The 10,516-nt window shown below is 40.3% G+C and overlaps 1 protein-coding gene across 1 annotated transcript; it reads right to left on the bottom strand.

The window, feature by feature from the left end:
• Window positions 1–2,639: 2,639 nt before the first annotated feature.
• Window positions 2,640–10,163, bottom strand: LOC135134005 (mucin-2-like). The gene is made up of 4 exons (XM_064062572.1): window positions 10,041–10,163; window positions 8,002–9,983; window positions 6,671–6,758; window positions 2,640–6,618 (listed from the first exon to the last, which is right to left on the bottom strand). The coding sequence occupies exons 1-4, from the start codon at window positions 10,090–10,092 to the stop codon at window positions 2,756–2,758; spliced, it is 5,985 nt and encodes a 1,994-aa protein (XP_063918642.1). The 5' UTR covers window positions 10,093–10,163; the 3' UTR covers window positions 2,640–2,755.
• Window positions 10,164–10,516: the final 353 nt, after the last annotated feature.

The following is a 10,516-nucleotide window of genomic DNA, read 5'->3' as shown; positions in this document are numbered from 1 at the left end:
GTCATCAATATCACTAAAAATTTATAGCGAGAGTTGTTAAAAATTACGATTTCCAATTAAAAGTCAGTTAAAGAAATCGTAAATTGTACAGAAATCAGTCCTTTTGGGTCATACTGTACGGAACGCAACAAGAAGTCGCTAAACTCGATAAAGGTTAATATGTTTAATGACGAAGAAAACACGATAAGTTAAAGACCCATAAAAGGATTTTTTTAGTCCATTGAGTTTTATATTAATCAGGAGTGGTTTTTGTTTGAAAAGGAGCAAATGTTGCTATACTTGGAGCACCTGCAACAGTGTTATTATTTTTATCATATAAATCAATAAAATAATACTTAAGTGACTCGCTCTTTGACTTTATCTTGACAGAATAGATAAGTTTATGAGTGTGATAATACCGATAATCCAATTTTAAGATAGGTATCAGAGGACTGCATTACGATTAAGTATTATTAATATCTGCAGTTGCTACTTTGCGGCAAAAAAAACACTAATTTATGGAGATGGAGGACAATTTTCAGAAAATTCATCATAAAATGCAGTGTAAAACACTGTTGAAAAGTTACCTAAATATTGTTTTTATCGTGACCATATTTTTTTTAAACAAAAAAAGTTAAATACATTATGTTACAAATAATGAATAGAAGAACTAAACAAAATAGATCATTGATTTTTTAGAAAAGTGTTTGGTGTTCTTTCACAAAGTTGGGCAAAAATTTCAAATTCTAAACAGCTAATTATAATTACAAATTATTAAAAAAATAAATTTATAATGTTTAATGCTATCCTTAACAGAATTAGATTAGAGAATTAAAAAATCGTGAACAAGTTTCTGTATTATGATGACCCATAACGTTAAAGTACAATTATGATACTAATATAATACAGCCCACCTTAAAGCAACCAAAAAATCAAACTTTAAAACACCCACTGCAAAGATCAAAAATACTACATACCTACTTTTTTTCTTTAGAATAAATCCATGAGTTATCTTTTGCAGACAATATTTTAAATAACTGTGACAGGTATAGATATGTTTAATACCTGCGTCTACGATCATAAAGCTGCATGTTGATATATATTTCCGCTTACGCATTAATCTGATGAAACCTATAAAAAATACTGAATTCTAACACGTCAGATATCTGCTTTCAAAGGATTAAAATTCACACGACTCATTTTTAAGAATTTATTGGCGATAAATATTTCGAGATTCATAGTGAAGGGGAACATGTTGAACAAGATAATTAATAAATTTTATTTTACAGTAGTAGATTTTGAAGTAGTTTATGCAGCTATTTTACGAAACAAAAATTTAACATTATAAATAAGTGAGGTAATCCATCTACATTCAACTGGGATTAATCTTTTTCTTAGTTTTAGGTAAAAACTGCTACTATAAGTATAACCTCGTGAGATCATACCACTCGCGCTAGTGCACTCGTGATTCTAAATTCTTACTCGCTTATAATACCTAAAGCATTTTTCTAACTTATAATGTATAATACCGTTATAATATTTAATTTATACATTTCTAAACAGAAACTCCAATGTCTCATAGTTTTCTAACGATGAGTGCAATAAATTAATTTATTTATTGCTTTACGAGATTAATTTCCTAAAAGCGCTAAACATACCTATATGATTTAAACTTAACTTTAAATTACCTGAAAGCTCTACTCGTAATCCTTTGAAGAAGTTATTCATTCAAATCGTCCAATTATTGATAATAATAAATGGTTTATTGTACTCTCTAAAAAATATATGCAGCATTGACACGAAAGCAACCAGAAAAAATGAAGTTACAGGGATCAAAGGTTCCAGAAACACTTATTAATAATAAAAAACGTATGATTAAATTAATGTTGAAAACAAAAACATTCTCATAAAGTAATAGCAATGAATTAAAATGTGTTTTCAAAATACGCTTACAGTGATGTCATTGGATGTTTGAAGGTATAGCCGTATACAAAGTTTTAGATGAAGAAATTGTATCTATAAGGTCATTATTAATAACTTAATAAGTTTAAAACTTTGTCCTGTAATTTTGTTCTTTTTAAAACGACAGAACAACAAAGGCAGATTTGTCACAATTTCGTTTGATTCTTTATTCAAGCAAGTTTTTTTAATGTTTAATAATGACATTTTTATTTTAGTGTCTTTTGCACAAGTATGCATCTAGATAAGAATTCAAGAGAACTACTAACTACGGAAACGGAAAGAATCTACGACTATGATACAAAAGTTCCAAAGATATTAGAGCACTAAATATGATATCACCTTTTTTAACCATTCAACGTCTACTGTTAAAATGCAAACAATCAGAAATTAGATGCTTAACTTTGGTATGCGCTTTATTTAGAATCGTTTTAATCTATTCCAAAATTAGTTTCATGGGCGTAAAGATGGCTCTCCAACTTTAATCCAGAGTAACATTTTGTTCCACAAATTATTGAATTCTGGATAAGTCCAGCGGAATTTCCTTCCCAATGGGAAACTAAAGCTGACAACATGCCTCGGCTAAGAGAATGTTTAGATACTTAAAGTGGATCATACTAGTATATCATTACTTACTAATTTTTACAGTGCGATCTGAATATTGTATAACGATTATTAGTAACAAAAATAATAAACTTGAATAATTTTTAACACGTTAAATATATTAAATAAAATACATATACCGCATATTTAGTGCGATTACATAAATAATTTTTCAAAAAATACCAAAATACATTTTACTCTTATTCTTTCTCAGTTATTGAATTGTACATTTCGCGATTTCAGGGTCCATGCAACCGTACATAAGTGGACTGTAATGCATACCGTCGGGACACTGAGATACAACAAACATTCCATTTTCGCATTCTACGTATTTCGCGCAGTCAGAAGGATGTGCTGCTAAGAACCAATCGTTTGGTCTGTTGGTGCAAATTGCTGCTATTATCACATCGTCCGACGGTCTCACGGTCGTAGCAATCGGCACAGGAGTAGTAGTTGTTACCAAAACTGTTGTTTCTTCTGTTGGAGTAGCACTTGGTTCATCTGTAGGTGCTTCGGTTTGTTCCTCTGAGGGTACATCGGTTGGTTCCTCTATGGGTACATCGGTTATTTCCTCCGAAGGGTCACTAACTGGTTCATCTGTTTGGTCTTCAGAAGGTGGCTGAGTTGTTACGGCTGTTGGTACTTTAGTTGAGCTAGATGGGCGAGATGGTTTTGTAGGTGACGGTCTTTGTGATGATTTTGTTGGTTTGCTTGGTTTACTTGGACGACTAGGTTTACCTGGGCGAGTTGGTCTACTTGGGCGACTGGGTCGACTCGGACGAGTTGGTTTATTGGAAGCTGTAGGATTTGGATCATCAGTCGATGGCTCCTCAGTTTCAGGTTCTTGGGTTGGAGCTTCAGTTTGTTCCTCTGTCACCTCTTCAGTCGGTGCATCCGTCGGAGCATCCGTTGGTTCATCAGTTACAACTGGATCAGTGGGACCCGGCGGTGTTTGTGTTGGTTTGCTTGGTCTACTTGGACGACTAGGTTTACCTGGGCGAGTTGGTCTACTTGGACGACTAGGTTTACCTGGGCGAGTTGGTCTACTTGGACGACTGGGTCGACTCGGACGAGTTGGTTTATTGGAAGCTGTAGGCTTTGATTCTTCAGTCGCTGGCTCCTCAGTCTCAGGTTCTTCGGTTGGTTCGTCAGTAGGTTCTTCGGTTGGCTTTTCGGTGGGTTCTTCGGTTGGAGCGTCAGTTTGTTCTTCCGTTACTTCTTCAGTTGGCACATCCGTGGGAGCGTTAGTTGGTGGTCGAGTAGGTTTGCTTGGTCTGCTAGGGCGACTAGGTTTACCAGGGCGAGTAGGTCTGCTTGGTCGACTTGGCTTAGTGGGTCGACTAGGACGTGTTGGTTTAGTAGGGCCTTGAGTTTCTTCAGTTTCTGGTACGTCAGTAGCGGGTTCTTCAGTAGCTGGCTCTTCGGTATCGGGTGCATCGGTTTCCGGTTCTTCAGTCTCTGGTGCCTCAGTGACAGGTTCTTCAGTCTCTGGTTCCTCAGTTTCTGGACCATCAGTAACAGGTTCCTCAGTTTCAACTGGATCTGTGGGAATTGATGGTCCTTGTGTTGGACGAGTAGGTCGACTTGGCCAACTTGGTCTGCTTGGTTTACTTGGTCTAGTTGGACGACTGGGTTTACTTGGACGAGTTGGCTTACTTGGTTTGCTTGGGCGGCTTGGTCGACTGGGTCTAGTAGGCCAGCTAGGACGCGTCGGAGTATCAGAAACAGTAGGTTCTTGCGTTTGTTCGGTTGGATCTGACACATCAGTAACTGGTTCTTCGGTATCTGGTTCTTCCGTAACAGGTTCGTTAGTATCTGGTGCATCGGTGTCTGGTTCTTCAGTCACGGGTGCTTCAGTGTCAGGTTCTTCAGTATCTGGTGTCTCAGTGTCAGGCTCTTCAGTATCAGGTGCTTCGGTTTCGGTTTCTTCTGTAGAAGGCTCCTCGGTAGCTGGTGCATCGGTAACAGGTTCATCAGTTAGAACTGGATCTGTGGGAATTGATGGTCCTTGTGTTGGACGGGTAGGACGACTTGGCCAACTTGGTCTGCTTGGTTTACTTGGTCTAGTTGGACGACTGGGTTTACTTGGACGGGTTGGCTTACTTGGTCTGCTTGGGCGACTTGGTCGACTGGGTCTAGTAGGCCAGCTAGGACGCGTCGGAGTATCAGAAACAGTAGGTTCTTGAGTTTGTTCGGTAACAGGTTCGTTAGTGTCCGGTGCATCGGTGTCTGGTTCTTCAGTCACGGGTTCCTCTGTAACAGGTTCCTCTGTATCGGGTGCTTCAGTGTCAGGTTCTTCAGTATCTGGTGCTTCAGTTTCGGGCTCTTCTGTAGAAGGCTCTTCAGTATCTGGTGCATCAGTAATAGGTTCATCAGTTACAGGTTCATCAGTTACAACTGGATCTGTGGGAATTGATGGTCCTTGTGTTGGACGAGTAGGACGACTTGGCCAACTTGGTCTGCTTGGTTTACTTGGTCTAGTTGGACGACTGGGTTTACTTGGACGGCTTGGCTTACTTGGTCTGCTTGGGCGACTTGGTCGACTGGGTCTAGTAGGCCAGCTAGGACGCGTTGGAGTATCAGAAACAGTAGGTTCTTGAGTTTGTTCGGTTGGATCTGACACATCAGTAATTGGTTCTTCGGTACTTGGTTCTTCCGTAACAGGTTCGTTAGTGTCCGGTGCATCGGTGTCTGGTTCTTCAGTCACGGGTTCCTCTGTAACAGGCTCCTCTGTATCGGGTGCTTCAGTGTCAGGTTCTTCAGTATCTGGTGCCTCAGTGTCAGGTTCTTCAGTATCTGGTGCCTCAGTGTCAGGTTCTTCAGTATCTGGTGCTTCAGTTTCGGGCTCTTCTGTAGAAGGCCCTTCAGTATCTGGTGCATCAGTAACAGGTTCATCAGTTACGGGTTCATCAGTTACAACTGGATCTGTGGGAACTGATGGTCCTTGTGTTGGACGAGTAGGACGACTTGGCCAACTTGGTCTGCTTGGTTTACTTGGTCTAGTTGGACGACTGGGTTTACTTGGACGGCTTGGCTTACTTGGTCTGCTTGGACGACTTGGTCGACTGGGTCTAGTAGGCCAGGTAGGACGCGTCGGTGTATCAGAAACAGTAGGTTCTTGAGTTTGTTCGGTTGGATCTGACACATCAGTAACTGGTTCTTCGGTATCTGGTTCTTCCGTAACAGGTTCGTTAGTGTCTGGTGCATCGGTGTCTGGTTCTTCAGTTACAGGTTCCTCTGTAACAGGCTCCTCGGTGTCGGGTGCTTCAGTGTCAGGTTCTTCAGTATCCGGTGCTTCGGTGGCGGGTTCTTCTGTCACGGGTTCTTCAGTGTCTGGCGCTTCGGTGTCAGGTTCTTCAGTATCCGGTGCTTCAGTATCTGGCGCTTCAGTATCAGGTTCTTCAGTATCTGGTGCATCAGTGTCGGGTTCTTCAGTGTCTGGCGCTTCGGTATCAGGTTCTTCAGTATCTGGTACTTCAGTTTCAGGTTCTTCAGTGTCTGGTGCTTCAGTATCCGGTGCCTCAGTGGCAGGGTCATCTGTAACGGGCTTCTCAGTATCGGGTGCTTCCGTATCAGGTTCTTCAGTGTCCGGTATTTCGGTGGCAGGTTCTTCAGTGTCAGGCTCTTCAGTAGCAGGCTTTTCAGTATCCGGTGCTTCAGTTGCTGGCTTCTCAGTGCTCGGTTTATTACCACCTTCACAACCAGCATTCTGCGGCCAATCACACACTTCTAATTGAACATTCCAGTGCAGGCCAGCAGGACAATCAAACAAATAGGGAACACCATTCGAACATTCATAAAATTTGCCACAATCTTCATGCGGTAAATAAACCGGATAAGGACCATCGACTGCCGGGCAAGAATTAGGAGGTTCAGGAGCAGATGTCGGTTTCTTGTCTTCACAACCAGCAGCATATGGATAATCACATACTTCTAACACAGGATTAAAATGCAGACCATCTCTACATGTAAACAAGTACGCTACACCATTGGAACACTCGTAAAACTTGGTACAATCCTCGTGTGGCAAGTATACAGGGTAGGGGCCATCAACATTTGGACATAAATCCGACGGAGCTGTAAAAAATTCCGCTACTTTTTGTTTATTTTAAAAATTAAATTAACTTACAGCTAGTTAAGCTCCCGGCCATACACAATAAAAAAAGTATCGTTGGTTTTAGCATCTTTTGGTTTTGTGTCAAATACGAATTGTAAATCTACACATCACAGAAGATGGCACCAAAATGACTAAATTGTTTTTGAGTCAGTCAGTAATGTTCTTTTATAATAATGGACGTTTTAAATAAAAACTCCTATCAAATTACTCATTTATTGCTATGTGGATTAACTTAATCTACGGTTTCGACAGATTTATGACACCAGACATAAATATGTCCAAGAAATATAATTCAGGTTATTTACATATAAGCCATTTTTTTTGTATCTAACAGAAGTAGTTAGGATTTTCTGGAAATGATAATCTGTTATTGCAAGACATTGCAAAACTTGGTGATAACGGAAAATTTGGCGGAAACATTGTTTGTTTGAGTGAGTGAATTAAACTAAGATTATTTGACGTCTTTTATTATCTTTTTTTCCATAAATATTTTTCCGAAAATTACATTCTCAGTTTTTAGTGAAAATATATAGATCTGATTATTAGTAGTAGTTTAGAAAATTTTATTACCACTACAATGATTATAATCTACGTTATGGAAACATAATAAAGCTAGGTAAGTTTTTAAACGGAAACGACTTAAATTTTACGACTTCTTTATTATTCAGATTATAGTTACTAAATAAAAGTAATATGTATAAGTTGGTTGCTTCTTTGATAATGACATGTGAACAATAATTTTATAAAGAATGTATCATGTTAAAATGGTGCAGTAAAATATTGTATTTTTTTATTTACGATGTGACTAAAGGCAACCTACGTAACGAGATTAGATAAATAATAATTTGTTAATTTCTTGTTCTTATTTAAGATTAAAACAGATCACGTGTGTATTTTTATAGCTATTAAATCAACAAATGTAGCCATAAATTTAACGGAAACGAAAATTAGTAATAATATCTACTCATAACTTCAAAATTTTCTAATCGAAAAGTTTCCAAATAGTTTCACTAAATTCGTGTAGATTAATTAAATTCATCCACATCTAGAAATAAAAATGGGGATGGATTCTTCAACACCCTAGGCTAGAAGGGAACTGGATTATGTATGTATATTTTTTTACGTTAATTAAAAGGATAATTCAGTTAAGAAAAATCGTATTTTTATGCATATGTCAAATTTTATTTTCTTTTCTTAATTTATAAGTACTGGGTTATTCATGGTGATAAATGTTTCAGTTTAAAAATAAGTAAAACATGTTTATTATAATACTAAAACTATTAACAAAGAATAAAATAATTAATTTACAGTGCGCCTAGAATTACAGATTAGAGGACTATCTAATTTTCGGATGAGTTGGATTCTGATGAGCTTGAAGAGTTGGATTCTGATGAGCTTGAAGAGTTGGATTCGTTCGATTCCTCGCTTGATCTACCATGTGGCGGTCTCGAGGGTTTCGGTGTACGCGATGGCCTCGGTCTCGTTGGTTTCGATGGTCTGCCAGAACTCGCCGGTTGTTCCGATGGTTGCTGAGTTGGCTCCTCAGTTGGAGCATCAGTTTGTTCTTCCGTTACTTCTTCAGTTGGTGCATCTGTGGGAGCATTAGTTGGTGGTCGAGTGGGTTTACTTGGTTTGCCTGGACGTGTTGGACGAGTAGGTCTACCAGTTGGTCGACTGGGGCGAGTTGGTTTATCAGTCGCTGGTTCTTCAGTTTCAGGTTCTTCGGTGGGTTCTTCGGTTGGCTCTTCAGTTGGTTCTTCGGTTGGAGCATCCGTAGGAGCATCGGTTGGAGCGTTAGTGGGTTTACTTGGTTTGCCTGGACGTGTTGGACGTGTAGGTCTACCAGTTGGTCGACTGGGGCGAGTTGGTTTATTAGTCGCTGGTTCTTCAGTCTCAGGTTCCTCACTTGGTTCTTCTGTGGGCTCTTCGGTAGGTTCTTCGGTTGGCTCTTCGGTAGGTTCTTCGGTTGGCTCCTCAGTTGGTTCTTCTGTTGGAGTGTCCGTGGGAGCATCTGTTGGAGCATTAGTTGGTGGTCGAGTGGGTTTGCTTGGTCTGCTTGGACGTGTTGGACGACTAGGTCTACTTGGACGTGTTGGACGACTAGGTCTACTTGGACGACTAGGTTTACCAGTAGGTCGACTGGGACGAGTTGGTTTGTCCGTCGCTGGCTCCTCAGTCTCAGGTTCTTCCGTTGGTTCTTCTGTGGGCTCTTCCGTGGGCTCTTCGGTGGGTTCTTCGGTGGGTTCTTCCGTGGGTTCTTCCGTGGGCTCTTCAGTGGGTTCTTCCGTGGGCTCTTCAGTGGGTTCTTCGGTGGGTTCTTCGGTGGGTTCTTCCGTGGGCTCTTCGGTAGGTTCTTCGGTGGGTTCTTCCGTGGGCTCTTCGGTAGGTTCTTCGGTGGGTTCTTCAGTAACAGGGTCATCAGTTACAGCTGGGTCTGTAGGTCCTTGGGTTGGACGAGTAGGACGACTTGGCCAACTTGGTCTGCTTGGTTTACTTGGTCTAGTTGGACGACTGGGTTTACTTGGACGGCTTGGCTTACTTGGTCTGCTTGGACGACTTGGTCGACTGGGTCTAGTAGGCCAGCTAGGACGCGTCGGTGTATCAGAAACAGTAGGTTCTTGAGTTTGTTCGGTTGGATCTGACACATCAGTAACTGGTTCTTCGGTATCTGGTTCTTCCGTAACAGGTTCGTTAGTGTCTGGTGCATCGGTGTCTGGTTCTTCAGTTACAGGTTCCTCTGTAACAGGCTCCTCAGTATCATCATCAGTCCCTGGCCCATCAGTTGCAGGATCTTCAGTCACGGGGTCCTCAGTATCATCCTCAGTTCCTGGTCCATCAGTTGCAGGATCTTCAGTTACAGGATCTTCGGTATCATCATCAGTTCCTGGTCCATCAGTTACAGGATCTTCAGTTACAGGGCCTTCAGTATCATCATCAGTTCCTGGCCCATCAGTTACAGGATCTTCAGTTACAGGGCCTTCAGTATCATCATCAGTTCCTGGCCCATCAGTGGCAGGATCTTCGGTTACAGGATCCTCAGTATCATCATCAGTTCCTGGTCCGTCAGTTACAGGGTCTTCGGTCACAGGGTCTTCAGTTTCGGGCGCATTGGTTCCTGGGTCCTCAGTTGGTGGATTACCATTGTCATTGCAAATATAATCCACGGGATGGACGCATACGTTGATATTAGGATTGAAAACTGTACCAGGGGCACAATCAAACTCGTAGGCTACACCGTTTGAGCACTGCCAAAATTTACGACAATTTTCATGGGGCAAATACACGGAATCTGGACCATCAACCGGTGGGCATAGATGTGACGGCGCTAAAATTTTATCAGGATTTATTTGTAGATCTCGGAATGTTAAAAGTTAGAACTTACGGTTAGCAAGTGCAACTGCACTTAATCCAAAAAGGAAGACTAGAGTTTTCATCTTCTAAATTTTGTCACTTACATGTGGTAGGTCTACTCAATTCAAAAGAAAATCTAGAGGTGACTACTAGGATATAGTATAACTATCCTTTTATATGTGTTGGTAATCTCTGTATTTTAAGTGGTATTTTGGATAGAATTTACGGCCGATTAGTGTAATCTGCAATGACATTTAGATTGATTTATTGCGTTTTAATTGTGGACAGTGAGTATTAGAAACAGACGAGTGTAGTTCTAGAATTTGCGTTTTATCCAAATCAGTACCAGGAAGATCTTTGTAGAAATACCGATGTCAGTGATAATAATGTAGAATTTTACAATCTAAAGGTTGTAAAACGTGTCATCTCACTGTAAAAATGTATATGATTAACACTAAGAGAGACTGCTTTTGTAAAATTAATTGTGTTTATGTCAGTCAACCGCAC

The sequence above is a fragment of the Zophobas morio genome, unplaced genomic scaffold, assembly GCF_036711695.1.
Source record: "Zophobas morio isolate AGI-343-1 ecotype UQ-CSIRO unplaced genomic scaffold, CSIRO_AGI_Zmor_V1 ptg000023l, whole genome shotgun sequence".
Classification (NCBI taxonomy): Eukaryota; Metazoa; Arthropoda; class Insecta; order Coleoptera; family Tenebrionidae; genus Zophobas; species Zophobas morio.
The sequence above is the reverse complement of the archived record's forward strand: the minus strand, read 5'-3'. Positions and strand labels throughout refer to the sequence as shown.

Bases quoted from the DNA above. Each gene is read 5' to 3' on its own strand.
- LOC135134005 (XM_064062572.1), bottom strand. From the start codon at position 10,092: ATGAAAACTCTAGTCTTCCTTTTTGGATTAAGTGCAGTTGCACTTGCT. The intron at 9,984-10,040 runs GTAAGTTCTAAC...ATAAAATTTTAG, and splicing joins TGCAGTTGCACTTGCTAACC to CGCCGTCACATCTATGCCCA. The intron at 6,619-6,670 runs GTAAGTTAATTT...AATTTTTTACAG, and splicing joins GGCCGGGAGCTTAACTAGCT to CTCCGTCGGATTTATGTCCA.